The 27,938-nt window shown below is 49.1% G+C and overlaps 11 protein-coding genes across 11 annotated transcripts; 3 read left to right on the forward strand and 8 right to left on the reverse strand.

The window, feature by feature from the left end:
* The first annotated feature begins 2,113 nt into the window (after positions 1 to 2,113).
* On the forward strand, positions 2,114 to 3,869 carry POJ06DRAFT_292807 (kinase-like domain-containing protein). The gene is made up of 5 exons (XM_056190410.1): positions 2,114 to 2,524; positions 2,593 to 2,904; positions 3,001 to 3,296; positions 3,329 to 3,521; positions 3,591 to 3,869. Exons 1-5 carry the CDS (start codon positions 2,161 to 2,163, stop codon positions 3,755 to 3,757), a joined length of 1,332 nt encoding a protein of 443 aa, XP_056041589.1. The 5' UTR covers positions 2,114 to 2,160; the 3' UTR covers positions 3,758 to 3,869.
* Positions 3,870 to 5,324: 1,455 nt separating this feature from the next.
* POJ06DRAFT_145745 (uncharacterized protein) lies at positions 5,325 to 6,013 on the reverse strand. Its single transcript, XM_056184588.1, has 2 exons — positions 5,972 to 6,013; positions 5,325 to 5,918 (listed from the first exon to the last, which is right to left on the reverse strand). The coding sequence occupies exon 2, from the start codon at positions 5,910 to 5,912 to the stop codon at positions 5,508 to 5,510; it is 405 nt and encodes a 134-aa protein (XP_056041590.1). The 5' UTR covers positions 5,913 to 5,918; positions 5,972 to 6,013; the 3' UTR covers positions 5,325 to 5,507.
* Positions 6,014 to 7,169: 1,156 nt separating this feature from the next.
* POJ06DRAFT_270120 (3-demethylubiquinone-9 3-methyltransferase) lies at positions 7,170 to 7,535 on the reverse strand (the record flags this gene model as incomplete). The annotated part of the gene is made up of 1 exon (XM_056189419.1): positions 7,170 to 7,535. One exon carries the CDS (start codon positions 7,533 to 7,535, stop codon positions 7,170 to 7,172), a length of 366 nt encoding a protein of 121 aa, XP_056041591.1.
* A 2,104-nt stretch (positions 7,536 to 9,639) lies between these two features.
* On the reverse strand, positions 9,640 to 12,324 carry POJ06DRAFT_270121 (uncharacterized protein; the record flags this gene model as incomplete). Its single annotated transcript, XM_056189420.1, has 3 exons — positions 9,640 to 12,048; positions 12,102 to 12,220; positions 12,270 to 12,324. The coding sequence occupies 3 exons, from the start codon at positions 12,322 to 12,324 to the stop codon at positions 9,640 to 9,642; spliced, it is 2,583 nt and encodes an 860-aa protein (XP_056041592.1).
* Positions 12,325 to 15,140: 2,816 nt separating this feature from the next.
* Positions 15,141 to 16,201, forward strand: POJ06DRAFT_239879 (beta-lactamase-like protein; the record flags this gene model as incomplete). The annotated part of the gene is made up of 2 exons (XM_056186060.1): positions 15,141 to 15,527; positions 15,584 to 16,201. The coding sequence occupies 2 exons, from the start codon at positions 15,141 to 15,143 to the stop codon at positions 16,199 to 16,201; spliced, it is 1,005 nt and encodes a 334-aa protein (XP_056041593.1).
* A 1,056-nt stretch (positions 16,202 to 17,257) lies between these two features.
* POJ06DRAFT_239880 (uncharacterized protein) lies at positions 17,258 to 17,685 on the reverse strand (the record flags this gene model as incomplete). The annotated part of the gene is made up of 2 exons (XM_056186061.1): positions 17,258 to 17,445; positions 17,487 to 17,685. The coding sequence occupies 2 exons, from the start codon at positions 17,683 to 17,685 to the stop codon at positions 17,258 to 17,260; spliced, it is 387 nt and encodes a 128-aa protein (XP_056041594.1).
* Positions 17,686 to 17,819: 134 nt separating this feature from the next.
* Positions 17,820 to 18,876, reverse strand: POJ06DRAFT_145786 (uncharacterized protein). Its single transcript, XM_056184589.1, has 3 exons — positions 18,622 to 18,876; positions 18,161 to 18,569; positions 17,820 to 18,088 (listed from the first exon to the last, which is right to left on the reverse strand). Exons 1-3 carry the CDS (start codon positions 18,778 to 18,780, stop codon positions 17,955 to 17,957), a joined length of 702 nt encoding a protein of 233 aa, XP_056041595.1. The 5' UTR covers positions 18,781 to 18,876; the 3' UTR covers positions 17,820 to 17,954.
* A 502-nt stretch (positions 18,877 to 19,378) lies between these two features.
* Positions 19,379 to 20,187, reverse strand: POJ06DRAFT_145827 (uncharacterized protein). Its single transcript, XM_056184592.1, has 4 exons — positions 19,937 to 20,187; positions 19,738 to 19,876; positions 19,643 to 19,667; positions 19,379 to 19,579 (listed from the first exon to the last, which is right to left on the reverse strand). Exons 1-4 carry the CDS (start codon positions 20,085 to 20,087, stop codon positions 19,427 to 19,429), a joined length of 468 nt encoding a protein of 155 aa, XP_056041596.1. The 5' UTR covers positions 20,088 to 20,187; the 3' UTR covers positions 19,379 to 19,426.
* Positions 20,188 to 21,055: 868 nt separating this feature from the next.
* Positions 21,056 to 23,166, reverse strand: POJ06DRAFT_200448 (uncharacterized protein; the record flags this gene model as incomplete). The annotated part of the gene is made up of 6 exons (XM_056185190.1): positions 21,056 to 21,248; positions 21,304 to 21,882; positions 21,931 to 22,005; positions 22,049 to 22,432; positions 22,492 to 22,803; positions 22,868 to 23,166. The coding sequence occupies 6 exons, from the start codon at positions 23,164 to 23,166 to the stop codon at positions 21,056 to 21,058; spliced, it is 1,842 nt and encodes a 613-aa protein (XP_056041597.1).
* Positions 23,167 to 23,699: 533 nt separating this feature from the next.
* Positions 23,700 to 25,138, forward strand: POJ06DRAFT_239884 (uncharacterized protein; the record flags this gene model as incomplete). Its single annotated transcript, XM_056186062.1, has 2 exons — positions 23,700 to 24,023; positions 24,083 to 25,138. 2 exons carry the CDS (start codon positions 23,700 to 23,702, stop codon positions 25,136 to 25,138), a joined length of 1,380 nt encoding a protein of 459 aa, XP_056041598.1.
* A 1,093-nt stretch (positions 25,139 to 26,231) lies between these two features.
* POJ06DRAFT_145796 (uncharacterized protein) lies at positions 26,232 to 27,386 on the reverse strand. The gene is made up of 3 exons (XM_056184590.1): positions 26,709 to 27,386; positions 26,553 to 26,651; positions 26,232 to 26,487 (listed from the first exon to the last, which is right to left on the reverse strand). Exons 1-2 carry the CDS (start codon positions 27,287 to 27,289, stop codon positions 26,624 to 26,626), a joined length of 609 nt encoding a protein of 202 aa, XP_056041599.1. The 5' UTR covers positions 27,290 to 27,386; the 3' UTR covers positions 26,232 to 26,487; positions 26,553 to 26,623.
* Between the last annotated feature and the right edge of the window lie 552 nt (positions 27,387 to 27,938).

Below are 27,938 nucleotides of genomic sequence, written 5' to 3' on the forward strand. Positions count from 1 at the left end.
AACGATATCCAAGCTTGAAAGGAACTTACTCACGCCAATTGGAATCGGCACGACATAAAGAAGCAACCTCCGACAAGATTACAGCCCGGTTTGACGCTTTTTCAACTACGACTCCAAGAACAGAAGTACGAACCCTGCGATATATACAATATGGATGAGACAGGATTTGCAGTTGGCGACACTCAATCTACGCGTATAATTGTCGATTCTACTCAGAAATCGAATTGGAAGGTTACTGCAGGGAAGCAAGAGTGGGTAACTGTGTTGGAATGTGTTGACGGAGCCGGCGGCGCCTACCACCAATGGTTATTTTTAAGGCCCAAAATACCAATTCAGCATGGATTCCGCAGAATACACCTCCCGATTGGCGCTTCTCAACGAGTACTAGCGGCTGGACGTCTAATAACCATGGTTATGAGTAGTTATGGAAAGTATTTGACCAGAGTCACGCAAGAAGTCTATAAATCGGTCGCGGTTACTGATTATGGATGGCCATTCTAGCCACATCACGGGCGATATGATTGCTCTATGTATGGAGAGTGGTATTGACCTTCTTATCCTACCTCCTCATTGTTCGCATTTACTTCAGCCACTTGATGTTGGGGTGTATGGGCCATTAAAGAGATATCATGCTCAAGAGGTGGACCGGTATACTCGGGCTGGCATACAGCGAATAAAACGGGCTGATTGGGTTGAACTTTTTCAGCGCATTCGAGAGAAAGCTCTTACATCTCAGAACATTCAAAGTGGCTGGAAAGGAGCTGGTTTGATCCCATTTAGTCCTCGGCGAGTGTTAAATAGCCTTCCACTTCCAGCACCTGAGCCGCCATGTACTCCTCAAACCTCAACTAAATATCATGGACCTAGACCTCTCCATTCTAAAGACTCTTCTCCAGATGGAACAGAACTAAAGCACGCAAATTCGGTCTTTAATACAGCTCTGGCAAGCAATGAATCCCCTGCTTCACCAACTCGGCGATATGCGAAGCGAATGACCCAGCTGGTCGAAAGTCAGGATGCTGAGCTAACTATTTTACGGAAGGAGCTTCAAGAGTGCAAATAGTTGCTCCAAACCCGCAAGAAACAAACCAAAGGGAAGAGAATCAAGTTACAGAGCGAATTTGTGTTTAGTACGGAGCAAGTGTTGAAAATCGTTCGCGAGGCGGAAGAGAAACCTAAGGCAAAACGACCGCGTGGGCGGCCACGTAAGCCCCCGACCATGGAGATTGCAAAGGAGAGATGATCGGAGTTTGTTCTTTCTCCGCTTCGTGTCTCGGCTAGTTGGAGCTCCCTCTCCGCTCTGTCTGTGCAGGTCTGGTTATCGGCTGTGTGATAACTCACTCCATGATTTTGAACATTCTCCGCCCATTTGTGTCCTTTGTTTCCGTTCAGCTGAATCACATCTGTCAGAGAAACTCTCCCACCAAGTTGTAGGAAGTTCCGGGCAGTAGTAGAGAAGCCTCGGGTCGACATGGTGATGGCGTACTTGATACGGATGTAGGTGATAGTGAAGAAATCGAGGACTGTAAGAGTAGTTCGGGCGAAAGATTGTAGAAGTATTCTGGTGAACTGTACTTTGATCTGCACCTCAACTAACGGAGCACTGTGGGAGTAGCAGTGTTTACGCTATATGCCTCTTCGTCTTAGAGGTTTGTGAATTGGCATGAGCGGCCATGCAATCATGTCTAAGACATTGCCAGCTCAATGTCAATGCGCGGTAACCGAACTCGAAGAAATTCGAATTCGGTCAGAAAAGTTCCAACACTCAACCTGTTGCTGAAGTTTAATTACACGTTTCGCTATGAGCCTTGAAGGAGGTCGCGGGTCCTTCTAATTATCCCTTACATAAAATTAAAACCCACCAGAGTACCACGCCGCTTGACCAAGGTCCCATGCTCAGAAACCAGTAGGAAAGCGCCAATAAACGTGCCGTCGAGGCTACGCATTTGGCGAGATGTCTGGTCTGGCTGCCCGGAGGACAGCGCTTATGTTCGCGGTATCCAAGCCGAACTGCATTGTACTCGTACCAGTTTAGAAACCTCCAACCCTAACCTGGATGTCGCTGGAAGTCGGGGCATGGACCCTCGCTTTTCAGCCGGACCCTCGCGTTTCAGCCTCATCCACTCCAACTTCCAATATCACTATCTATTAGCAAAAGTCATGGTGTTGTGCCGGACAGCATGGCGGCGATTCCGTCGTTCTAGGTCACCAATTCTTTCCATCTCATCCTCATCTCCATTCCTTCGGTCTGGTATGCCGATGGCTTCATCATGGAGCCTCGGCGGCCTTGCAGCCAAGCTGGGACTGTCCACGGCACGTCCAGGTTCACAACCGCGAGCCTTTCCCTCTGAAAGTTTCGATGCTATTGGCAAAGATCAGCTTGTTGAGGAGGAAACAATGCCAGAATACAAGTCCGAACATTTCTATCCCGTCCGACTAGGAGAAGTCTTCAATGACAGGTTCCAAACCTTGGCCAAACTGGGCTACGGCTCGTCCTCGACAATATGGCTTCTCGTGACCTTCAGTGAGTTACTCATTAAATCGGATGGGACAGATGGCTAACCCCCTAGCGCAGAGATCACCAATATGTAGCCCTTAAAATCTACATACACAATTCTGTTCGGCACCGCGAGCTGCCTTTCTACAATCACTTGAACACGATCCTGCCTAGCCACCATCCTGGCGCCAATAACGTCAGAAAGCTGCTCGGCTCTTTTGACATTATCGGTCCTCATGGGAAGCACATCGCGCTCGCTCTTCAGGTTTCTCAAATGAGTCTCCGCGATTTGGATACCGTATTCATGAAGGGTCGCGGATTCGATGAGGAATTCGTCAAGGGGGCCATCAGGGAGCTTCTCGAAGCTCTTGATTTCCTCCACACAGAGGTGCAAGCTGTGCACACTGGTAAGTATCTTCTTTCGCCTCTCATCTTGCGTACACATGTAGATGCGCGAGCGAGGCACACCTTGCAATTAAGACGAGGCTAAGTGGAGAATTCAGATGTTCACCCAGGTAACTTGCTCCTCGGTCTAAACGACGATTCTCTCTTCCGAAAACTGGAAGAAAACGAGTTGTCGCATCCCGTGCCTCGCAAGCAACTTGCAGACCGGACCATATACCTATCCCGCCTCATGAAGCCCAAGGTCGGGCCACTTCTGCTCTCCGACTTTGGAGAAGCCAGAATTCGCCCTGGCCTCCACGCTGGCGATATCATGCCTATCATGTATCGAGCTCCTGAGACTCTTTTGTGGATTCAATGGAGTTATCCAGTCGACATCTGGAGTGTAGGCCTTACAGTAAGTTGAATCAACGTTGCAGTTCCGTGCAGAGACTCTTATCACTCCTCGCTTGTTCTAGGCATGGGATCTCCTTGAAGGTTTTTCTGTTCAGCGCCCGCAAAGAAGACGGAAGTTTCTCGGACGGTGTTCACTTTGCCGAACTCATAGCGGCTCTAGGTCCACCTCCTTCTGAGCTCCTCGATCGACATCGCAATAGAGCACTAGAGTACTGGGATGAAAACGGTGCGTGTGGCGCAAGTCCTCAGTGTCATATCCATTTCTCGGAATTTCTAACCATTCCTTGTTTCGTAGGCAAATGGGGCGATTTTGTTTCTATTCCGGCGAAGAATCTAGAGGCGGCCGAGACTAAATTGGAAGATAACACCAGGTTCCTCCAGTTCATACGAAGAGCCCTCACTTGGGATCCCAAAGAGCGTCCCACAGCTAGGGAATTGTTACAAGATCCGTGGTTGATTTGACGACACTTCCCTTTTCGCGTCGATCGTTCCGCGTATTGTACACAATCATTGTAAAATAGAGGTATCTTGAGCCTGTCCCAGTTTCACTTTGTTAATTCTAACTTTATGTTTCCGATTCTTGTGCGGTTCCTTTCAGCGACGCCCGACAGAGAGGAGCAGAGGATCTGTTCCTACCATCACATTGACCGTGATATTACGATATTACGCGGAGCCCAGCCAAAGCCCAGCCAAATTGGAACAGCGGTCCATTTTCGCCCTTCCAGATGATGTTGTTGCTAGATGATGTATCGTTGTGGTACAGCAAAACATGATCGTTTGAGTGAAAGAAAGAATTTTGAACACGCTGTTGGCGTAAATATCAAGGCCGTCTCTCTGCAAGTACCAGTCTCCGTACACATTGGCAAGTGCAACGAAAGCGGAGTAATGTAGAATGTTGAGTATGTGGACCACGGTGACCGTACCTGTCACAGCCCACAGTCCTCGTGAGGCGAGGATTACCGAATCGACTACTGGCATTTATTGATTTGTAATGCTGAAAAAAAGTCCCTCGAATCAAACGAGATTCTCTGTTATATTGTCATGCAGAAATCGAATGCATGATTTTAGAATTTCTGGATAGCGGATCAATTCTAATTTACTTACAAAATTCTACGGCTTTAAGCATCTTAGTATGTGTTGTGTCAGATCTGCGTTCTAAGATAACGAGGGCAACATAATCGGTCCGCAGTGCTGCGATTCCTCGCTACTGCCTCGGAAGACTCTCTCCGCGGCACAACGAAAGAAAGAATTGTCGGAACACTCCGGGAATAATGTATGTCGATCTCGGTTCTTTGGGATATGACTGGTGAGATCTATCTCCTTTATAAGATGCTTTGTGCTGTACCGAGTGATGCGAGTAATGACCCAGGAGGAGCAAACAGATGAGTATGCGCCCAATTGAATGAATACAATTCAGGTATGCTCTAATCCCTGACTGCTAATAGGCCAATGATTGACAGAGAGATCGAACTCTATTTATCGCCGCGTCTGTCTACAGCATTTACATACTGTGTCCAGGTTTATGCAGCTTGCAGCTCATATGGGTCGAACCATCACCTGCCAACAAAAACCTGGGCGACGGACGACTTCACGGCATTAAGGCTTAACAGTGGCACCTTATTTAGCCTGAAGACACTGAAAGGGTTTATCAAGGAGATGTATCAAAATGCAGAAGATCTCCTTGCGCGACACCTGCCCTTGGGTTGACCTTCACGAGACATTTACTCAGCATATCTCTGATGGACTTCATACTTACACCTACGATGGTGATCTGAAATATGCTTTGACAGCTTTCTTCTGGTGTCAAACGGTGCATGATTGCACTCAGTACAACGAAACTCGGTAATCTGGTTAGACACGACTATGGATCGAGTGCGGTAGACTAAGCTACAGGTTGATGGAGATTCCGTCTGTCACACTATCTAGTGGATACAGTTTTTAGATCTACTTGTTGACAATGGATTCTTTTGTTCAGAACCGACGGTTAATACGGCGGGCGAGGATTCCTTGGGATCAAACAATATGCAAGTCAATCCCAGGTGATCCTACGAGGAATCCACACGGTCTATTGAAAATCAAAACTCGGGTTTCGCTGCAGAGAATTGATGCTATCTGGGATTAAGATTAGGGAAAACATATCCCTACTTCCTCTTATAAGTGTCATATTAAGATACTAGAATCCGTTCCTGAAATTTCCAATTAGCATCTGCCATCAAGTTGAAAACTGCTTGCGTCCACATCTACCACAGAAGTTGTCTTCACGCTTGCAAGCGTTTCCACATCCTACGCAATAGCGAATATTTGCTTCATGACTGTCATCGCCATAGCTGGGATGCACTCCCGGTTGTGGAGTCTGATTGGTTATGCCACCTTTTGTCATCGCCTGATCATATGCCAGTTGTGATTGTCGTTCTTGTCTCCCCACCTCTTGACTAACCGCCTCCTTTATAGCTAACTGTGCATGTGCCTCTCTTTTCTCTTCTTCAAGCCTTCTTATTTCGGCTTCTCGCTGTATCTCCGCATCACGTCGTGCTTGTTCCTCTACCTCGTGCCTAGCCGCAGACCTGGATGCCCCTATCAACAGAGCAGTGCCCAGCACAGGTCTTCTTCGTCGCATGATTCCCTTGGAGGAGTTAGTCAACTGTTATCTAAGCTTGGGCGTAAGAGTAGATATACAGAGGGTAAGGCTTTCAAATATTTTTATTTGGAGGATGCAGTCAAGATCGGAATTTCGCGATAGAGTCGTAAATGAATTGGACGAAAGACAAATGGTATACTAATAATATCAACGAGAGTCGTATGGACCTGGACATGATACCACAGAGTTGCATGAACTCATGTGACCATGGATCGAGAAGTAGCGCGACGCAGGGCGACCACGCGAACCCAAAAGACCCAATGACATCCCAATGACGCCATCACGGCACGAGATTCGAGATTTCTGATATGGGCGAGCGTATCTATTTTTTTTAGGTATTGAGATTCATTACGAGAGAGAAATTGGAAAATTAGTACTATCCGTGCTTCGGTGCGACGGTGTAGCAACAAGGTCGCAACCAGATGAAAAATATAAAAGTTGGTTAGACCTGGAGCTGATAGGCCTTAGGTGTAGTTAACCAGAAGAAACGATCACATGACAAAAAGACAGTTTATCGAATGTTAAGCGTGTATATCAGACAAACTGCTTGAACCCTAAACTAAACGACGCCGACGGCCTCGGCAATATATCATCCACTTTGAAGCATCAGCTGAAATTTCTAATTATTGTACTAGGTTAGCCCCTACAAGATGGGTAGTTTCTGCATGTGAACTGTATTAGAACAGGTAGTCGCCGAGGCACTAAACAAGGGGGACTAACCGCTTTGCGTCGCCAGTTTGAGGACCTCGGATTGCTACGGTGCGACGAATCGTGATAAAAGTATTCTTTGGCCTTCGACATTCAAATCATAACTGTATTGGCATGCACTGGATAAGTGGAAAATGAGGTGGCGAGCGGGGAGGAGAATATAAAGGGAATGTTGTTGCTGTTCGCGATTTGCGATTTGCGACCACAGGGCTGATTATCTGCGCCAGAGGGTGGGTCTATCGATGGTGGGATTTCCTGTCGTGTTAATATTCGAATCGTACTGAGTCGATGTCACCATGTCGAGCAATGAGAGAAACTGATTGCTGCAGAAATGCGATACTTTAAGTCGGCTGAAATGAGTCGTTTGCTCGCTGAACGTCGGCGTGGAATCTCCGCATTGCAACGATGAATTTTATTCCTAAGAGCAGCAATATCCAGCTTCCTCATCTTCATCATTTCGACCGTGACGCGATCTGCTTTGGCTTTGTCGGAATCATTCAGCATCTCCTTCACAGCAGTCGGAACCGCCTACCAGGACACTCCAAATTTATCAGCCAGCCAACGGCACTGGCGTTTCGCCTCGTCGCCACCCTCGCCCAACTTCTGCCAGTAGTAGTCTACCTCATCCTGGTTGGCACAGTCGATCTGAAAGGAAATGGACTCGTTGAACTTAACTTGCGGTCCGCCGTTCAACGCGACGAACGGGTACTCATTAAGCTCGAATTCGACGACGAGCACGCTTCCCGGTTCTTGACCGTGGATCTCCTTGCCTGCCTCGGTGTATCGCTGTACATGAGTAATCTTCGAGTTCTTGAAGATGGATATGTAGTAGTTGGCAGCCTCTTCGGCCTGACCATCGGACCAGAGACAGGTGGTGATCTTATTCAGGGACATGTTGGTGTTGGTGTGATGCTGATAGAAACCTTTTGGCTATGGTTTTGACCTATGCCGTTTTCTCCGTAAAGAGATGCTATTGACCACAGACCAGTCTCTTACCTTACCTACTCTTCAGCTATCATGAATCTCAGCACAAAGCCGGTATTCATGTGAACTCCTTCGCTTTGTTAGCTTGCGATCCTGGCAGTTCGTTGGGTAGTAACAGTGATTTACCCGGCCGAAGTTTTCTGCTCCTATTTCATATGTCCAACTTAATCAGACAGCAATAAAAATTATACCATTCGAACCGCCTGATTTTACTCATTCCAATAATGCACTGAGTTGTAAATTCGATTTTTGTTTGGGCTCGGGATTCCTGGCCCCAGGAGAAGGGGTGGTCATAGGGGTGCACACGAATAACGACTTTACGAAATTCGTAAGTCGAATACGAATAAATTGTCTAGTGCTTATATAATATTCGTACGAAGAAAATTTGCATTATTCGTAATTACTCGTATTATTCGTATCCTAAATAGTACTTACATCCTCAGATTTATATAAATATCGGCAACACCAGACGCCTCATAGTCTCCGCGCTCAACGAGCTCCTCCGTAAGCCTAGTAAATCGCGTCCACTACTATTAAACAATCTTTCTACGACACCCCAGAAGCTGGTATTGCTAAATAATCTCTCGCGACCGCTGCCATTCGCGGATATTCATCACTAGGTGTTCTCCACCAAGAGAGTAGCCAGTTTTTCTCCTTTGACACCGACTCATCTATCATTACAGCTCCATCTTCAAAGTACCGGTTGACGTCAGGTCTTCTGGCACGGCTTCGTCATCGCTGCCATCATTAAGAAGGTGATAATCGGCCCTTTGAGAACGTTGTTGCCGGTGCGTGCGTGGAGATACAGAGAAATCATCCATATCGGTGAAAGCAGAGGTGCGGCGACGACTTTTTATGCCTCAATAAGGAAAGATATCCTCTGGTTTTGATAAAACCGTTACAAACGCGTGCCTAGATGCGTGTCCAAGTGTAAACAACAAGACGCGACAACGATCGGTGTCCATTGGCTTTACCCTAACCTGTCGTGAGCAGGGTCTTGGCAAACCTACGAATAATTACGAATCGAATACGAATAAGACCTCCCAAACCATTAGTCGAATACGAATATAAATTACGCCAAAAAATTCGAATACGAATAAGGAAAATCTCTATTCGTGTGCAGCCCTATCCGTAGACCTGCTACAAAAATTTCTAGTATTTTACATGAATAGTCCAAATCCGCGATTCATTGCCGCCAGTAAGCTTTTGAGTTCTCACGCGGTGCATTGAGGAGAAATGAGACTGCCATAAATACGACGCTGTCCAGTCACCAAAGTGCGAACGGGCATATCCCAACATTTTGGAAAACAGAATATGGGACTAACAATAGGATATCGGAATGATCATGGATCCAGACCCGATTAGCGAGTTGAGCAATCAATTAGCAGTTTCAAAAGTCCTAACACCTCACTCACAGGGATATGCAGAGCGTCTCAAGCGCTAGAGTGAGTGTGCCGAAAAGCAAGCCGTATGCTACCTAAGTCAACACGTTAGTTGACGGAAATCTATGCAGGGTGCGGTGGTCCTCGCTGAGTCGGCCGAGGATATCTCCAAGACGGTTCTAGTTGCTCAGGCAATCTCAATTAGCATCGCAGTCTGTGGAGGGGGTCACTCCTCCTCAGGTACCTCGTCCATCGACCGTGGAAAGTCATCGACCTCTCTCCAATGCGACGTGTGATTGTGGATTCAAACAACAAACGGCCGCAGCTCAAGGAGGAGCACTCTGGGAGGATGACGATGTTGCTGCGGCGAATCATTGTCTTGCTACTGTCGGTGGGACTACTAACCACACAAGGGTTGGTGGCCTCACGCTTGGTGGTGGCATGGATGGCTTACTGGGCAATACGGGTAAGTTGTTGAGACGTTCTGCTCAGCAGTAGCCTGCTGGCGTCGCGTCACACGATTGGAGATGGCGGTTGCGGTTCCGGCAACGGCGGCTGTGCGCGCGAAGCCGACTTTTCCGGCCCCGGCCAGGTCGGGGGGAACTCCATGGCCACGACGGACAACCACAGGTTCACTGCCGGGCCAGGTGCATACGCATCTCGCTGTCCGCGTCAGTGATGAGTTCGCCCGACAGGTCGATGGTCGCACTGTGGAGCTTGCCGGTGAACCGGAACGGTGACTGGTAGTCGGATGTGACTGGCTGGCCGGGGTTGGCGCCGCATGTCAGCCCGCCAGGGTTGAACATGATGGGGGTGGTCACCGGGAAATTGGCCACTGCCACAAGGCGGCGGTTGAGGTAGAGCTGGGCGCGCCCTGGTACGCCCTTGCCGGCGGCGAGGTCGGGCTTGTCCGTCGGTTCGAATTCGAAGCGCAGCTCATGACGGCCTACGGGCACCGGATCCGTCGAGGACACGGTGTAGAAGGCTCGCCGGACGTAGTTGTGAACGTACGTCAGCTTGCCGTCCTTGATGTAGAATGTCCAGCCGCCGGCCATCGAACCTTGGCTCATCAGTACGCCTTCGGCGCCGTCGGCGGGGACTTCCACATCGGCGGTGATGCTGTGGGGACGGTTGAGCACGCGGGGGGCGACGGAGGATGGCAGTGTCTGGGTGCTGGGCCGGAAGGTGTAGCTGGTCCGCACTTTGGCGATCTGGGGGCGTTCTACGGACATCCGCGCGAGGGTGCTGCCGTCGATCGGCAGCACGCCGTATTTGCCGGCCTCCACGTACCAGAGGGAGACCATCTCGATGAGCTTGATGCGGTAGTCTGCGACGACGTCACGGGTTTCCGCGAAGTCCTCGTCGACGTGGTACAGCTCCCAAGAGTGGGCGTCGAGTTCGGAGAGCGTCTCGGAGGTGATGGGCGTGCCGAAGGGCTGGCGCGCCTCGGCGAAGGAGGGGCCCGGCCAGGGGCATACGGCGCGCCAGCCGTCGTGGTCGATGGCCCGGTGGCCGAGCATCTCGAAGTACTGGGTGCGGTGAAGCGTCGGCGCAGTCGGGCTGTCGAAGGTGTGGGCGAAGCTGACGCCGTGTAGGGGAGATTGGGTGACGCCCTTGATGGTGTCGGGCGGCTCGATCCCGAGAACGTCGAGCACGGTGGGGACGATGTCCACGAGGTGTGCATACTGTGTACGCACCTCACCTCGCGCAATGATGCCGCGCGGCCAGTGGACGAGGAACGGATCACTGGCGCCGCCGCGGTAGGTCTCCCGCTTCCAGCGCCGGAACGGGGTGTTGCCTGCCCACGTCCAGCCCCAGGGGTAGTGGTTGAACGTGGTCGGGCCGCCGAGTTCGTCGATCGCCTTGATGCTCTCCTCGATCGTTTCGGGTGCGTTGTTGAAGAACTGTGCCTCGTTGGTGGTCCCGGTGACCCCGCCTTCTGCGCTGGCCCCGTTATCGGAGACGACCATGATCAGCGTGTTGTCGAGTTCGCCGGTCTCTTTGAGGAAGTCCAGGAGTCGTCCGATCTGGTGATCGGTGTGGGACAGGAATCCGGCGTAGACCTCCATCATGCGTGCGGCGAGGCGCCGAGCGTCCGGGGACAAGGAGTCCCAGGCCGGGACGTCCGGGTCGCGGGGGGAGAGCACGGCGTCGGGGGGTGCGACGCCGAGCCGCTTCTGGTTGGCGAACGTCACCTCGCGATAGGCGTCCCAGCCGTCGTCGAACTGTCCCCGGTAGCGGTCCGCCCACTCCCGCGGTACGTGATGCGGTGCGTGGGTGGCCCCGGGACAGAAGTAGAGGAAGAACGGCTTGTCGGGGTCAACCTGTTTGGCATCGGAGATGAAGAGCCTCGCTTTGTCCGCCAGGTCCGCGGTGAGGTGGTAGCCCTGTTCCGGTGAGGCCGGGGGATCGACCTGGTGGTTGTCGTACACGAGCTCCGGGTACCACTGGTTGGTGTCGCCGCCGAGGAAGCCGTAGAACCGCTCGAAACCGCGGCCGAGCGGCCAGCGGGTGTAGGGGCCGGCGGGGGACTCCTGCTCCGTGGGCGTCAGGTGCCACTTGCCGACCATGTACGTGCTGTATCCGTGCTGCAGCAGCATCTCGGACAGGAACCCGTTCTCGAACGGGATGTTGCCGTTGTAGCCGGGGTACCCGGTGGACATCTCGGTGATTGCCGCCATGGCGTTGGCGTGATGGTTGCGGCCGGTCATGATGCATGAACGCGACGGTGAGCATAGTGCCGTGGTGTGCATGTTGTTGTAGAGCAGCCCGTCGGCGGCCAGCCCGTCGAGGCTGGGCGTCTGCATCGGACTGCCATAGCAGCCGAACTGCCCGTAGCCCGTGTCGTCGAGCACGATGATCACCACGTTGGGCGATCCCGGTACCGCCCCTGGTTGCTCGGGCCATGCCGGGCTGGACACATCCGTGGTCCGCCCGATCACTCCGGGGAAGGCACTCCCTGGATTGTACTCGTTCACTGGCTTCGCGCCTGTTCTCCTTCCCGCAGAACCGCCCAGCGTGCGCGATAGAACGGGAGGCACCTTAACATTTTAGCGAGAATATTAAGGAAGCATTAGCTCAAAGACAACCATACCTCAGAACGGGGCGCTTCTGCTGAAGCACGAACCCTGACGCCAGTGTTACCACCAGTCTCACTTTCCGTTATGACGCGTGTGATTTTGCCAATGCTCTCAGCAGTGTTCGACTCAGGACCTGGTGATTGTGTCAGTGGTTGTAGCGTGAACTTATGCAAGTCACTCACCTCCGACGGGCTTGTAGCTGACACTCTGGCCTTCCTTATATGTGGTCTCGCTCATGGTGAATCGTTGCTATGGATGATGGAGATAGCGACCGTTGGCGGACGGACGGGGTAGTTTATGCCTTCGAAGAACGATCCAGTGACAGTAGTATTCTGAGAGTCGAAAAGTCTCTATGATTTACTATCACATGCGAGGACGGATGAGGATGTGTGATTGGAGAAGAACGTCATTGCGTAATTTTCCACGTCCGTCAATGCTCCGGCTAGACGTATTTTGAGTTAGATGGCTCTCGGCGTCAAAGTCTCGATTCCGGACGCGAGACCCCGAAGGGTTACCCTTACCCTGGCAGTCTTCCGCTTTTCATATGAGTGCGGTCGACTTGCCGATTCAATTACCTTTTCATCATGTCGGCAGCCTTTGGAGTTAAGCTGGCCTGTTGCTGTCGGCTGCTCCCAGACGTCCGTGGAATATGGTCCCAAGGATGTGACCCTAGACCCTAACGATCAATTTGTGTCACCCTACTTTCGCACCCTAACCCTCTCACAAACAACCCGAAACGGCAAAATATAACTCGCCCAGTTTGCATGATGTCAATCTCAGGTAAATTTCTAAAAATTCTAGAAAAATTGCCAACTCGAACTGGTTACTTTCTATTGTCTAGTTCCGAGATTTCGATTTTCGCACTTTCGTTAGTATACAGAACCCCCCCCCCCTCTTTCTCTCTCTCTCTCTGTCTGTCTTGGAACCATGTGCGAAGTGCCTCTGACTGTGCGGCTCATTAATCTGGGGAATCACCACCATTGCCTTGGTTCAGCCCCCTGAACCTCAGTACCGGGCCTACCGCCGCATGGCCAAGCAGCACCGGTTATTTGTACAGTATGGGGTTGGTACGCGACTTCCATCGGCGTTATCCACGGGAAACCGGCTGCTGCAGCGTTACAACCGGGGGCTATTTTTTGGGAACGGGAAATGTCAGGTTCGCACTTATGCGCCCGACGTCACGGCGTGTTTGGTATCACTGTGCTGACATGCACAGTGATATGCCATGCTCAGCGCCCGAGCCGCACTTCTTTCGTGTTCCCTCGGTTCCTCCCCGCAAAGCTCTGTCCCGTGCTTCATCAGCAGGGCTCTCGGGACACCGAGTTGGTCAGCACACAGGACCATCGGCATGCCGGATGTTCGGAGGGATTAGGGATCGGCACGGATAATATCCAGGCCAATTTTCCTTATCCGTATCCGTATCCGTGTCCGCGTAAAATATCTATATCCGTATCCGTAACCATATTCTGGATTCATTGGACTTCCGTTCCCTATACAACTGAATATTTCGCAAATCGCAACTCACTTAAACAGACTCCCAGCATTATTAGTTTACACATTGTATTTGTTACTCGCAACGGATATCCACAATAATCAATATTACCGTATCCGTATCCGTATCCGTATCCGTGACGGATATCCACGGATATATCCCTTATCCGTGTATCCGTGCCGATCCCTATCTCTATAGATCCCATATATATGCTCTTTACCTAGGTTCAGCGACACTGTTTAGCATCGATGATATTGCTGCCGGGAGCACTGCAATGGCCGGGCTGTTCAGTGGCTTAATTCAGAACACAGCAACATCATTTGTGACAAAGTGATGGATGCTGTGACTTGATTTCCACTAGCCAATGACGTTATACGAAAAATGTGAGTGCGTGATCGCGCGGTGTGCGTGCATCATGAGCTGTGAATATGAGTCGGTGACAGCACATGCCGAGGCAGGGAGCGTACAGGTTGGTTAGGGTAACTCAAACGACAGGACAAATTTCATGCGACTTAAGCCAGCTCCAGATAATACAGAAGGTTGGGGAGGATCTGGAGTGTGAATGAATATTGTGCTCGCATCTTCATTCTTCTGCCCTTTGGCTAGCACGTGAATACGTTGAAAGAGGGGAACTCACTAACAAGTGCCGAGAGGCACCGAGTATGATTGAGTTAAGCCGCACCATCTGCGAGGAGTTTGGCGACGAGCACTATACGTACGATACGGAACAATATATTTCAGAATGTCATCTATGAGGACTCGGCGAGGACTCAGCGGCGTCAGCGCATTCTTAAGATGCCTCCCTGCGCCCCCGTCCGAGCCTCCACAACCAATAAATTTCATATCTACTTTTCATATCTTGTCATTAACCGGAGCGGAAAGGGACATATCGACCGTTGCCCGAGATCCGACATCGGAGTATCCGGCTCCAATGGAGGAGCCCGACTGTTCGCCGGCGAGGGTACGGGATGGATCCTCAGGCGCACGCTGCTGGCACTACGTCCGATATCAGAGCCTCGGCATCTCTAGTTGTCACCACTGTAAACATTCGCGCGAAAGAAATGATCCGTGCCATCTCGCTTGATACCGCCTTGCGCCACTGGATCGACAGGGTTCCAGATAAGGCAAGCAAACAATGGTCGTCAAATGCGTGATGGTTATAGCCCTAACCCGAAGCCATACGCGAGCATATTTGCTCAGTGTTGGAGGAGATTGGGATAATTAAACGTAGTGAAGGATACTAATACTTTGAGAGGAACGACTGATCTATACAGTTATGAAAAGGTGTAGACACAGATATAAGCCGGTTACCAAATTGAAGTGCCCTTGCTTTTGCTCTACTGGATTGTCTGTGAGTAGAACTACACATGTGTGTGTGTGTGACAGCTAGTTCGTGATCAAAATTAAAGTCCATCCATGCCTGTTAAAGATGGAAAGACAGCAGAAGACTGATCGGGTCGACAGTGGTTGCTATAAACACTGCGTCACTTCCATTTGACAGATCTAACTCGCAGAAATAAACCTTGCAGCACAGAAGTCACTGTGCGTGCCTGGCAGCAATATGGCCAACAAGTTGATGTGCATCCTTCTGTCCGTGGCTGCTCTATCTTTGAGCGCACTGGCGTCAATTTGCAATCTGACTCAGGATCAACCTTTGCGGGTGGAGACCTATGTTAACACTGAACAAGGGGTCAACATGGTGTCTTCGTTAATCATTGGCTCTCAAGCTTCCATGGTCATAGATTTGCCAATGACAATCGGTAAGTCAAAGGAACTCGCATCATGGGTCAAGGCTACGACAGATAAGCCTGTTGTCGCAGCGTTTACTTCCCACAATCACCCTGATCACTATCTTGGAAATTCTGCTTTCTTTGAAGAGTTTCCGGACGCTCGATATTATGCAAAAGCTCGTGTTGCACGTGGAATCCAAAGCGAAGCAGCCAAGAAGGTACGCACAGCAATAAAGCGATCAATTAATACATTTGCTGATCTGCATACCGCTAGGTTGAAGACTGGAGTCGCACGTTCGGTTCGCATAATGTGGTGCAGAATACGAGTATTCCATCGGTATATGACTACAGCTTTTTCGCATTACCTGGGGACGAAAATGCTCCAGTGTACCTTTTCGACCCACTGTCTGCGGACACGATTGACGTGACTATATTCTGGATTCCCTCCATGCGAGTTCTCGTTCCTGGTGATGCGATCTTTGGCCATGATTTGCATATATGGCTGTCTGACCTTGTTACACCCGCACTCACGGAGTCTTGGTTAACCTCATTGCAATTTATGGCTGGCTTGCAGCCGTCCGCCATCATTCCTGGTCACGCTTCATCCAATTCGTGTTTTGATGGAACGCAAGACCTTGACCACACTTATGAGTATATCAAGTTCTTTCAAGGAGAAATTGAGAGTAAAGGTCCAGATTACTTCACGCCAACAGAGATTTATAACCTTTTCGACAGACAGTTTCCGGGCATGGTGAATACTGGCTCTAAAACTGGACTGAATAGGTTAAATATTTCGGCGGAACACTTTGGCAGAGGAGGAAAAAGCCGAGTGCATTATCAGCCCTTGTCCACTTTCAACGATTCTGCGGTTCTCAATGGTTGGATTTTGTAGATTGGACAAATTATGACTTGATTATGCTGTTCCACAAAAAAATGCTTCATTTGTTTACTGCATCACATCTGCAGCCGGGCAATCTTGGCAGGCCTGTGGTTAGGGCTTACATGTCACCATGAGATTTTCTTGCACATCCATCCGGTTAGGGCTCGGATATTCGGCGCGAACAATCCGCTATCGATAATACTTGGATCTGGAAACCCGTAATGCAGGAGGAAAAGTGATTTTTGTTTCTGTTTTTTCGCGTTGTGTTTTTAGTAACCGAAAATATCCAATGAATATCGTCGCAGCATGCCCAGGTATCGTAGCTTATAGTGCTTTGTCTTGCAGACTGAACATGTACGGGATTTAGAGTTCTCGCTTGTAGACTCCACTTAGTCCCACAGGCTAGGGTTACGCTCACTCGTCGTACCCATCATCAAATCAAGTAATCAACAGCTGGCTGGCGATGAGGACGTGTAGGAGGTCCCATATTGAAGGTGTCACCGGGAAATGCATTAAGGGAATAGATGCACCTAATTATGATGAGGTTTCTGTACAAGGATTGTAATCTTACCTTCCCAATGAGGAATAATATTACATACTATTTATATACTATGCAATACGATCACTGTACGATAATCCGTAATTATTTCCACTCGTACTCAAAAGTGGGTCCCCCAAAATAGTGCTGACCTGCTGATTTTTAATGCATTAGAGTATCGTGCACAGACCGTCGCGTCGTCGTGATACGATGGTGCGTATCGTCGGTACCTGAGTAAAACAAGTCAAACGTTAATAAGTTATTGAGATTGGCCCGTCAGCCCACTATCATTAGCCTGAAGTTATGTGACGTAATAAGACAGTAATTACTGTCACCTCATTGCAAACATTAAGACATAACAAAACCTTATACATCATTTACTATCTAAATGCAGAGTCTAGAGTTTGTTATTTCAAATACTCTTTGTGCCACTCTCATTACAATTCCTCCCAACCGTCTACATCTGCCCTACACAAATCTTCTTGACAATGCTCTGTGCACAACCAAGTTTCGCGGCCACAACCGAGACCTTATTTGGCTTTTGCACTGTCGGCAACAATAGGTCTCTGCTTTAGTTCCTCATATCCCTTTGCAATAGACTCTTCCTTCTCTGTAATCCAATAATGCTGTTGCATCGTCTCTAAGGGTACCGCTACCCACGGCGGCAAGCACATCAGGTCCAGATCCGCCATATAAATGCTGAAGAGCTTCATGCCCTCTAAAATTTGCTTTAAGTTAACGCATCAGACGCAAGCAAACCACCGCGTATACCATAGGTGACGACCATGGCAGGCTTTCCCCACAATTCATTATAAAGATAATCGATGCCATTCTTGATGGAGCCCGGGACGTTGGAGCTGTATTCAGGTGTAACAAAAATGTAGCCGTCGACCTCCGAAATTTTCGCGCTCCAACGCTTATTGTGTTCCTTCGTGAATTGGGCCAGTGAGGGTACCATTGCGGGAATTACGGCTCGTCGTAAATTGGAAGCTTGTACTCAGCTATCGTGGTGGCCCAGGGAGGCGATTAGGCACTTGAATTATTCCTTAGTCGACTGGAATTATTTCCAATTGACTTGTGTTCGCGATAGTTGACTCAGAGAAGAAAAGAATTTCCTTTAGATGAGCTGACGAAGTTGAATTATTTCTTGTGAAGCGAATTTTCATTTTTGGAAATCGAAGGCCTGCATTGTTGATCGGTACCTGGGTAAGTGGGAACCGTCAAGCTTTAATGGAGATCAGCTTTGGTTTTTGACGGCGATTCAGTATGGCCAACGTGTTCGTAGATTATCGTTGCGGATTCATTAGCCTTCGAAAAGCTTATGTGAAGTTTCCCCTGGCATTCAAAGTATTCTTTCGGAGCTAGGCAAGATATTAGTTATCTATCATGACCACAGTTATAATTGTGGAGAGTCGAAAATCAACACGACTTACCTGTATAACGCTGAATGCTTAAGGGATCCCGCTCTGTCTTATGTTCAATGGAGCGAGGGCAACTAAAGCTGTACTTTGCGCCGTCACGTCTTTCATGAGCATGTCGCAAATGAAAGTAGTACCCTGCACAATCCAAAATGTCATTCCTGAGCATCATCACAACTCTCTTCTGTAAATCGCGGTCCGCCGTTAGCGCACAATCTACTATCGAGATAACATTGTCGACCAAAACAGTCGATGCAAGGTTGGCCCTTATTCTCAGAGTTTGAAGAGAAGAATCATATTTATGGCTGTCATGCTGTCCCAAAAATGAAGATACTGCTTCGACGAATTCCTTATGAGTCTCATAGCACCCATCAAGGTCAAATCCTGCGCGCCTCGACGCGCGACCTTGACTTTTCCTTTGTCGCTGCTAAGGGTCATGTTTGGATCTTCATATCAAAGCTCATTAACCAACTCACCTTCTCCCGACACCGCTGGCAGCTCCTAAACACATGACAGTCAGGACCTGCAAACGTATTTTCTAGCTCCCGAAGAGTATCACGGCGAATCCAACAGCGACATGCCGGGCACTTTCGGCAGTATTGGGAGTCCTCAACGGTTACTTCAGTTTGGTCCATATTGTAATCGATAAATTGAACTAGAACTTAAGGCTAGTAGGGATTGTAAGAGCGTAATCGAGGTAGTGGGCTGCTGTTCCTGTATAAACTGTTGTGAGTAAACAACAACGCGTCAAAAATTCTCATGCTGTAAACAAAGGGCAAGGGCTGTAGCGTGAACTTTCATTAAGTGAGGACTAGAATACAAATGGAATAGTTCAAATAATAGAGTTCAATTTCATGATTAGGGTCACGCGGTAATACTGCAATTTATAGGGCAAGGGTTTTCAGTACATTTGGGGACAAATATTCAGGATCCACGTATCATTAGCGATCATGTCCTGTGACGTAATTAGAATTGTGGACCGCCGCCTCTCATTCATGCAACTCTTAGATCGCATGTAACCGTATTGTCGCTTGTTTGTCTCGTCTCTTTCGGTCCTCTCTCACTCTTTCTTTCTTTACTTGTTTTATTTTGCACTCAATATCTGTTTGTACAACATCCATACAAACACCGAATGATGACTTTCAAATTCAAGAGAAACAACATGCGTCCTGAGGTCGTCAGGTAGGAAAGAAAACATAAAGAACTCCCATCTAGCTAGACCACAAAAGCGTGAGTGCTATCGTTTGGATTTACGATATTCATCTCAAATTTCCTCGAGGACTACTTCGTTTTCTTCATGTCCTGGCTCCTAAATATGGCCAGGAAAAGCACCACAAAGCTCCCAATTTGACCGACCGATGGAAGCACATGTGTAATTGTCATGACCTGCTCTTGCCATAGGACTGCACCTTTTGCCCCGGCAGCTGCTGCCGCCTGTATTCACAAATCAGTCTCATTACTACGGCTGACGATCTATCATCCGTCCAGCACACTTACAATAGGCAAAATCTGATTCGCGCCCCTGTTTATAACAAACCGTATTAGTAGGGGCTTATCTCAATCGTTACCGAAAAACAAAAGACACTGCTTACCAGAAGGCGTTTGTGCACTCAGCCAGCATGACTACCCATATAGAAGCCATGCCCCACCATACTATCCTCGACTCCAACGTGCTTAGCTTGAGGAGGTTGGGCTGCCGAAGAAGGAGACCAGCACCCAGGACCATAGCACCTTATGTTCTGTCAGCCTGTACATCTTAATACCTAACCGCTATTTTTCAACTGAGCTGACCTTCGACCATCAACTGGATGTGCGCCGTCAGAGCCAATCTCGGAAACGGGGTCAACTGAACAATCATTCCCCAGAGCAGTCCAAACAGTTGCAATGAGACACCGGATCGAATCAAGGACAGTCCAGTGGCGGCCTGCGTGCTGTCGGCCATTGTGAAAGCGATAAAATAGTAAAGGAGAAGTGAAGCAAGTCAGAGCTGACAGCTATGCGGGGAAGCTTTGTGAGGCTTAAATAAAGTTAGCTGAATGCGAGTTGACAGGGGTATAGAACCCTTACCCTCGCACTCCGCACAGCCTACCCTTGACGGGCAGCCTTTTCGGTCCATCCTAATTCCGCTCTCTGTAACGTTGTTTCTCTTTGAGTGGGCCAAATAGGTGGCGCAAACTATATTTACTCCTGTTCCTCTGCTATATGCGGCAGTAGCTATACTCTACTAACAGACTGTATACCGTTACTGCAATTTTTTTTTCTCTTATGGCCGCCGGCATCTCCGCATTCATCGTTGTCGTGTCTATTCCCATAGTTTACTGACTTGCGCTCAAGTACGAGGCTGCTCTGGCATATGCGATCAAAGGTACCGATAACAAGCAGTACTGTGTTGCCAAGTCATTTCGTCCACTGGCTGATCCTCGCTCGACGAAGCCTTGAAACCCAGAACCCAGGGCCTGTATGAGACGAATAGTAATAATGTATACGCCCAACTGGAGATCGTCGTCCGCTTTGCCAACTGCTACAACTTCGCGTCAGGGACGGTTCAATCAATAATGCGCCTCGAAGCACAATGTACCGTGTGTGAGCCGGAACGGCGCTGCATATATCTTTTATTACTGAGCACCATATTACGCTTATATTTAGTGCCACGCTTGTCGCCATACCAATCTGATAATGTAATTTGCATAAGATCTTATAAATCGCTTCAGAGATAAATTTGCCTCAAAGTGCGCCAAGAGGCGAAGCCGGTTTCGGATGACAGTCGGCATGGCTTGCACGAGCAGTAGCTGACCGACCGAGCTGACCGACCGATAGATTGCCTCAACACTCTTTGTCTATTATAGAAGACAGTAGACAAGTTATGAGGGTTTGGAAAGTCGCGGCGATTCCTCTCCGCGCAGTCTAGTCTCAGCCCGTATGCCGCGTCGAAACACGTTCATTTAGAATCTCTTGAAGGGCTGACAGAGATGGACTGACACCACCAATTGTTTGAAAAGTTTCGTTCGCCAGTTCGAAGCACTGTGCTACCTGTGATGGCATAGTACTGCGCAGGCATGGCGTGTTTGCAGCCTTCAAGGCCGCCATAGAGATAATGAATATGCTGTTCAAGAATGAGCACGCGCAGAGCCATCAAAGTTTCTGTGACGATCTCTTACCTTGAATAAAGAGTCCAGAGGTTGGGCAAACAGCGTGGGACGGTAGAAGTCGCACTCACCATGAAATTGACATAGGAATCGAAAAATTTGCGACAATGAGGAAGCAGATCGCCGTCAGCCTCCGACGACTCTATCGCTTGATATACTGCAGGCCAATAGATGGACGCCTTACACGAGTAGTACTGCACTTGCAGAAAGCCCGCTGTTGCAGATTCGATCCTGTCGTCTGAATCGGGCTGTCCGAAGCGGAGGTGCTCGGGTAGGACGGCGTGCCATTGCTCTAATTGGAGTTCTAACTCGGCTGCGATGATTGGAGCGTAGATGAAGTGGCCATTTGAAGTGGTGCTAATAGATATCGTGCACCGATGGAGCATTCTGCGCATAGCGATCTCGGCTAGAAAGTACGATCGCATCTCATCGGAGCTTGTTCCAGCTGAATTGACACTCTCAGGCGAAGTGGGCAACACAGGACTTGCCGTTGTAGCAATATTCCATGTCTCGTGGCTGTCTGGAAGCGGTATGTGGCTGTCAAGCTTCCAGATGCCGCTTTCTGCCAGGTCAAATTGGACACTCAACTCGCTATGCGCTTGTCAGAATCGCACAAATGCAGATACAGCCCCACATTACCTTTCAATCAAGAGGGTTGCCCAAAACGCCCGTCTCACAAGCTCCAATTTTTCAGAGTCGTCCACGTAAAGTTGACTAATTCAATCAGTCGACGATTAAAGAACCCCAACGGACTGACTTGGATAGATACCATTTGAGGATATTTTGCGCTTTGAAAGAGGCCATGAGAGCATAGTCGTGAGCCTGACAAGGCTTCACGAGGCAGCAGTAATATATGCTGAACAGGACAAGACATTGCAGGCTCCGGAGACTGCATTCAACTAACACTGTCGGCAGCATTGCAAGTGCAGATTCGATGTACGGCGCATCGGGACGTGCTTCGAGGGCGGCCAAAACAGAATCGCACTCGGCTAGTGAACCGATTGCAGCAACCAAAAGCACAAGACAGGAGTCTGTTGAGTTATGGAACGAGCCTGTGATGGATTGGAAGAATTGGTCTGAAAAACCGGGGTGAAGGATTGGATACCACGTGTGGATCCTTTCCGAAAATGCCGCGAGTGCACTAAACCAACCATGTGTAAGCTACTATCCACACATGCAGCTCGGAATTCGTTTACTGACTTTACCGCCCGTTGGTATTGAAGCACCAAGAACCCTGAGCCCCTAGAAGGAGCCAATCTCGACATGTCTGCTCTCTCGATATTGACGAGAAAGTCTGCCAAATCTTTTTCCACCCCAATAATAATCATCATTGACCGTGTCCGAAGGGTCATGAAAGGAAAGTCGGGCGTTGTCTCTTGTTCAGGAGGAAAATCTTCAGCGACAGCTGCCAGAACAGCTGAAGAGGGGGCGTGGCGTTTCTCAGTTCGATAGGAAAGTAGGTGAGTGATATGGTCTAGACTCTCTCTGATTGTCGATATCTCAAGTTCTAGCCTAATGAATGAGCGAGAAGATTAATCAGTTGAATATGACGCAATCGCTGAGCCGCTGAACGTACTTTGATGGTGCTGGTGCTGCCGCTGGTCGATAAATGCACGGTGAGTCGTGTTGCAGACAAAACGAGCATCGTGGTCGTCGACCATCGCACCTGGTCCTTCGTGACCTGCAAACGTCGCACGCTAGAACAGTTCGCCGTCGGCGCTGGTGGTGGTGGTGGCTGCTGGCGGTGGAGTCGGATGACGGTCCAACATTTTCCGCTAGTCCTTTCAGGCTATTGCTGGGTCTGGATCCAACGTCTTCGGACAACTGGATCCGGCCATGAAACCTAGAGGCAGCGGTATTCGTAGGCGAAGTCATTGCGTGTTCCTGTCATAATTTAGACGCCAGCCGGGGAGACAGTAATGTGTGGACCGCACAATCTATATAGGCGCGGAATAGGAACAGTGGTCCCGAGGAAAAACTCTATGCCTGATGCGGGGAACTCATCCCGCCAAGTCGCGGAGCAGCTTCCACTAAAGCCGACCCCACTATTACACCTAAATTGAGTACCGCCATGGTGGAGACTCTTTTACTTTGCAACTTGGCCAATACGGAGACGACTCTCCGGCTTCCGTTCTATCAACAGCCACAGAATGGAGGGGAGTGGAGATCGCGAAGAGAGGGTAATAGGCGGGTTGTCGACCAACTACTCTCTACATCTGGCGATATACAAAAGGGCGATCGATTCCTCTGTCTTCTCCCTAGATCTCCTGCTTAACAGCTCTACTATAACCTACGCATTGCATTCTTTCTTTCTTCCCAGACCGATCTTCGGTATGTGCAGCTATCCACCTGTTTCCGGGTCCCAACGCTAATGATTGTCAAAGCTGTTTCTCCACCCAATCCCTATCATGAGCCAAACTTCTGCCTTCTCCCTCGGTGGGGACTTGATGAGTCGCGCTGCGCAGCACAAAGTTGTTCGTAGCGCTCGAGTCTCCAGTTGGGATCAAAAGGGACTAAATGAGGATGCTTTCGTCGTCATGCCCGGAGAGACAGCCGTCTTGGCCGATCTCGAAGGTCCTGGTGTTATCACCCATCTCTGGTTTGTGCAGACTTGCCGCCGCATCGTCGGACCCGGTCTCATTCCTTATTCCAAGTCCGGTGTAGCCATGATGGAGATCCACAACGCGCTTGGTCTCAACTACGAGGTCAACGATCCCGATTACTATAGGAAGGTAGGTTATTCGCATGACGTGACATGTTCGAAGTTGTACCAGTTGCTAAGCCTTGGTAGGTGTTGATAAAGATGTACTGGGACGGTGAGGAGAACCCTAGTGTTCTCGCACCCATCGGCGACTTTTTCTGCGTGGGACATTCAATGGCAGCTAACATGCAATCGATGCCATTCACGGTTTCGGTCAAGCCATCCGAAGAGAAAAAATTTGGCGGTGCCTCCGCCCTCAACTGTTACCTGCCCATGCCTTTCAACCGGCGTGCTCGAATTGAGGTCGAGAATCAGAACGACGCTGCCTACTTTCAATATTTTTATATCGACTACGAGCTCTTGCCCGAGCCACTGAGCAAGGACACCTTGTACTTCCATGCCCATTGGCGCCGTGAGAATCCAACCAATGGGTGGGCACCACCTGAGATCCAGACCAATTCTCTAGAGACTCAGGTGCCGAATCTGGACGGCAAGAGCAATTATGTTATTCTTGAGACCGAAGGTGCCGGCAGTTATATCGGGTGCAATCACTCGGTCGCTCATTTCCAAGGTACTTGGTGGGGTGAGGGCGATGACATGATTTTTATTGATGATGATACTTGGCCTCCTAGCATGCACGGCACTGGCGGCGAGGATTATTTCAGTCACGGTTGGGGCATGCAAAAGAATCAGTTTCCCTTCTGTGGCACCATCGTCCACGAAGAGGACGTCCCCAACTATCAGGTCAGTTACCGCTGGCATTTGCCTGATCCAGTGCGATTCAACAAGAAGATCAAGGTGAGTATGGAGTCTGGCCACGCCAACCACCTTCGCGATGACTGGTCCACCACTGCATATTGGTACCAGACTCTGCCCGGCCCCAAGTTGGACGTCTTGCCAGTCGAGCAGCGTCTGCCTCGCAGACCCGAATTTCCTCCTGCGGATAACGTTCCCCGCCCTGACATGTCGACAATGAGCGTGGTCCACAAGGCAAAGGTCGCTGCCCAAATAGCCAGGATGGAGGAATTTGTGAAGGATCGCAATGAATGGCTTGAGCGCCGCGCGAACGACTCTCGTGAACGTGCGCGAAATAATGTCAAGCTTGCTCAGGATATCAGGCGACGATTTCTGGCTAGCCTTAAGTAGATGCTTTGTACCAAGATTGTAGATGAGGAAGTTTACCAGGAAGCAATAAATTTAGTTGAAAATTAGTCCCCAGTTTCTGTGCAAGATCGCCATGTGAGCTTCTATCGGGATTAAATTCAACAAAATACTAACAAGAATTAAGCGCATATTTTAGTCCATTTTTCGTAATCAAAGAGTCCTACGAATCGAACAAGTTGCCGATCCTGTTGCACAAGCATGAACCTTCACCACAAGTTCACCATCTGCAACCTTGGAGGGAACTCCTTGCACGCCGGCGGATCGGTTGCTAGACATCGACGATGAAGGTTAGAAGCAGAACTCTGGGTAGATCGCGAGAGGTTGATGTTCTTCAACAATCGGCAATCGGCGCAATGATTTGAGAATGAAGGAAAGACGTTCAAGTTTACCTGAAGATGCAAATGAGAGAAACTTCCAGGCCAAACAACTTATCCCTGCAGTACATACTCCTTCACGATGGCGGAATTACGGGCAAAGTCAGTTCGTATTTCCGATCCCGATCAGTGGGACAGCAATTCAACGGCGTGTCACCCGGTGTCCTATTCGAGGCTTCTTCACCTGCGACCTAGAGCTCGGGGCCGGAAACCGATTTATGGGCGGTCCAGACCGGAAGGGCCTCGTTCTGAATGTAGACTTACAGCCCGGTCCGAGCTGGGGACCGGTTGGACCGGATTTGGAAGTTAGCAAACGTCAAACGGCTCAAAGAGGGATGACGGGAAATTATTGCCTCGATTACAGTGCATCTTGACTTTTCATGGCCTAACATTGGTTATCTCAAGTTTGCTCATGCGTATAGGGTATGTACTAGATTTTGGGAAACAACCGCCCTACTGCCTGAGCCCCTGATTAAAATCCTCAGCGGCGACAAAGCCACGAACTCCGTCGAAGTAAGCAATAAACGTTTCTAAAATTGCAATATACTCATTTCCATCGAAGGACCCTTCTTGTGTAGATCGCTGAAGTGCATATACTGGCATGTGATTGCCGAGGATGGCCTGTCGAATATCATAGAATATGATTACGGAATCGAGTCTACGCAATCAGCATAAACCCCTCACCTAAGAATCTTCTAGAGTGCACTAGACCCCTATAGAACATTCTAGTGACAGATGTCAAAGTGAAGGTTGATAGAAGTTGACTTTCAACAACTTTCAACACTATTAACGGCGAAATATGGTAATATGCTGCCAGACGAGGATACTGACTTCAGTGAACGCCCAGTGATTTATTGTAGGAATCATCAATTGTATTCTCTCAGATAAAGAAGATACGTTACTCAAATCTCGACAGGGAAAATAAATGTCTTCTAGTCATTTTCTTTCTTTCTTGTCCTATTATTATAAAAGTTAATTGGCAGACTCAGACAGGCCACAAGGAGCATATACACGTAGTGCACCTTAACAACTCATGGGAAGTGAATGGCCAGTGATTATGAACGTCAGCGCTGATAACCCATGACAGGCAGGATTATTCACTAAAGTCATCACTGCCATCACTATATTCATCAGCGGCTGTAGGTGGAGGTAACCGTTTAGTGAGAAAGGAAGGAAGCCATATCTTTATCATATACCCCATTGAGGAGGTGTCTATAGATCCATAATTATCTTCGAGCCAAGGTTGCCAATCCCAGTCAATCCATTTTCTGAAATACGTTTGAACATGATGCCACCAAGCCACGTTCCAGCGTAGCAAAGGACTGATCGGAACGCCAGGGAGATATCTTGCCTCTTCTTCCGGATCTATTGGACAAGGAGATCTTCCAACATCAGCTTTTCCGAAGTCGACCACCACGACTCGCCTATCGTAGGTTGTCGTAGCTGTGCTTAGGACAAGTATATTCCTTGGGTGTATATCACTATGCCTCACATTATGTGTATACACTAAGGACTCCGCATCGATTACTGCGTTCATAATGACCTGGCGCTCTAACTGTGAGAAGTCAGATGGATTGAGTTGTTGCATAGAGGTTCCAGGAACGAACTCCATGAGGATCAATCGAACAGAACGCACGGTCCCTTCTGCAGGCAGTTCCAACGAATACGAGCCGTAGTATATTGGTATAGTCGATCCTTGCAAGACTGACAGTGCCTTGTAAGCTGCGGCAGAGAAACGGGTCGGCATCATCTTGTTCATGGTCGAAATAAAGAGGGTCGTAGAACTTGGCGATCAAAGGAGTATCGACCGGTGGGAAATTGGACTCATGCGGAATAACGCGATCCGCCTGAACCTTGGCGATTTGAGCATTATGATTGTCTCCGAGTCTGACTGGTTCAATAATTTTAAGATAAACAGTAGTGGTTCCAATTGAACCCGGTAAAGGAGAGAGGATGCTTCGACTCCCTTTCCCGGGCGGCGTGGAAGTTAAGAGAACAACTACCGATCGAGGGTTCTGGAGGATCGTAAGATACAATTGTCAGCTGCTGCCCTGGGAAATAAGGCAAAAATGGTTTGGAGATGTTGAATTTGGTACAAAAGCTGTCACTCAAAGGGTAAGTCATGCTGAGAGTCGAACTTGGTGATATCGTTGAGAGTCGCCACAAAGATTGGCTTGCAGTCATCGATCGCCGCTGAGCCCACCAAAGACCATGTACATTTAAAGCACGAACGTGGCGCCCTAATAAGCCACAAAGGTTCGGTGCACATTAGAGACATTTTGCCACAAAGTTTCTCAATAGTTTCTCAGTCCGTGCGCACCCTAACATGGTAGCCCTAACCCTTAAGTTGTTTTCTTACGGCGCTTCCAAAACAGAAATTTTGCCATCAAACACCTTAACCAAAATAT

This window comes from Lipomyces tetrasporus, assembly GCF_029532465.1.
Source record: "Lipomyces tetrasporus strain NRRL Y-64009 chromosome Unknown POJ06scaffold_9, whole genome shotgun sequence".
Taxonomy (NCBI): Eukaryota; Fungi; Ascomycota; class Lipomycetes; order Lipomycetales; family Lipomycetaceae; genus Lipomyces; species Lipomyces tetrasporus.

Bases quoted from the DNA above. Each gene is read 5' to 3' on its own strand.
- POJ06DRAFT_145796 (XM_056184590.1), bottom strand. From the start codon at position 27,289: ATGAACAAGATGATGCCGACCCGTTTCTCTGCCGCAGCTTACAAGGCA. The intron at 26,652-26,708 runs GCTTCCTTCCTT...TGATGAATATAG, and splicing joins GGGTATATGATAAAGATATG to TGATGGCAGTGATGACTTTA.
- POJ06DRAFT_145786 (XM_056184589.1), bottom strand. From the start codon at position 18,780: ATGGACCAAACTGAAGTAACCGTTGAGGACTCCCAATACTGCCGAAAG. The intron at 18,570-18,621 runs GTGAGTTGGTTA...GACCCTTAGCAG, and splicing joins GCCAGCGGTGTCGGGAGAAG to CGACAAAGGAAAAGTCAAGG. The intron at 18,089-18,160 runs GTAAGTCGTGTT...TATCTTGCCTAG, and splicing joins AAGCATTCAGCGTTATACAG to CTCCGAAAGAATACTTTGAA.
- POJ06DRAFT_292807 (XM_056190410.1), top strand. From the start codon at position 2,161: ATGGTGTTGTGCCGGACAGCATGGCGGCGATTCCGTCGTTCTAGGTCA. The intron at 2,525-2,592 runs GTGAGTTACTCA...ACCAATATGTAG, and splicing joins ATGGCTTCTCGTGACCTTCA to CCCTTAAAATCTACATACAC. The intron at 2,905-3,000 runs GTAAGTATCTTC...TGGAGAATTCAG, and splicing joins GGTGCAAGCTGTGCACACTG to ATGTTCACCCAGGTAACTTG.
- POJ06DRAFT_145745 (XM_056184588.1), bottom strand. From the start codon at position 5,912: ATGCGACGAAGAAGACCTGTGCTGGGCACTGCTCTGTTGATAGGGGCA.
- POJ06DRAFT_145827 (XM_056184592.1), bottom strand. From the start codon at position 20,087: ATGGCCGACAGCACGCAGGCCGCCACTGGACTGTCCTTGATTCGATCC. The intron at 19,877-19,936 runs GTCAGCTCAGTT...ACAGAACATAAG, and splicing joins CATCCAGTTGATGGTCGAAG to GTGCTATGGTCCTGGGTGCT. The intron at 19,668-19,737 runs GTAAGCAGTGTC...TGTTATAAACAG, and splicing joins GAGTGCACAAACGCCTTCTG to GGGCGCGAATCAGATTTTGC.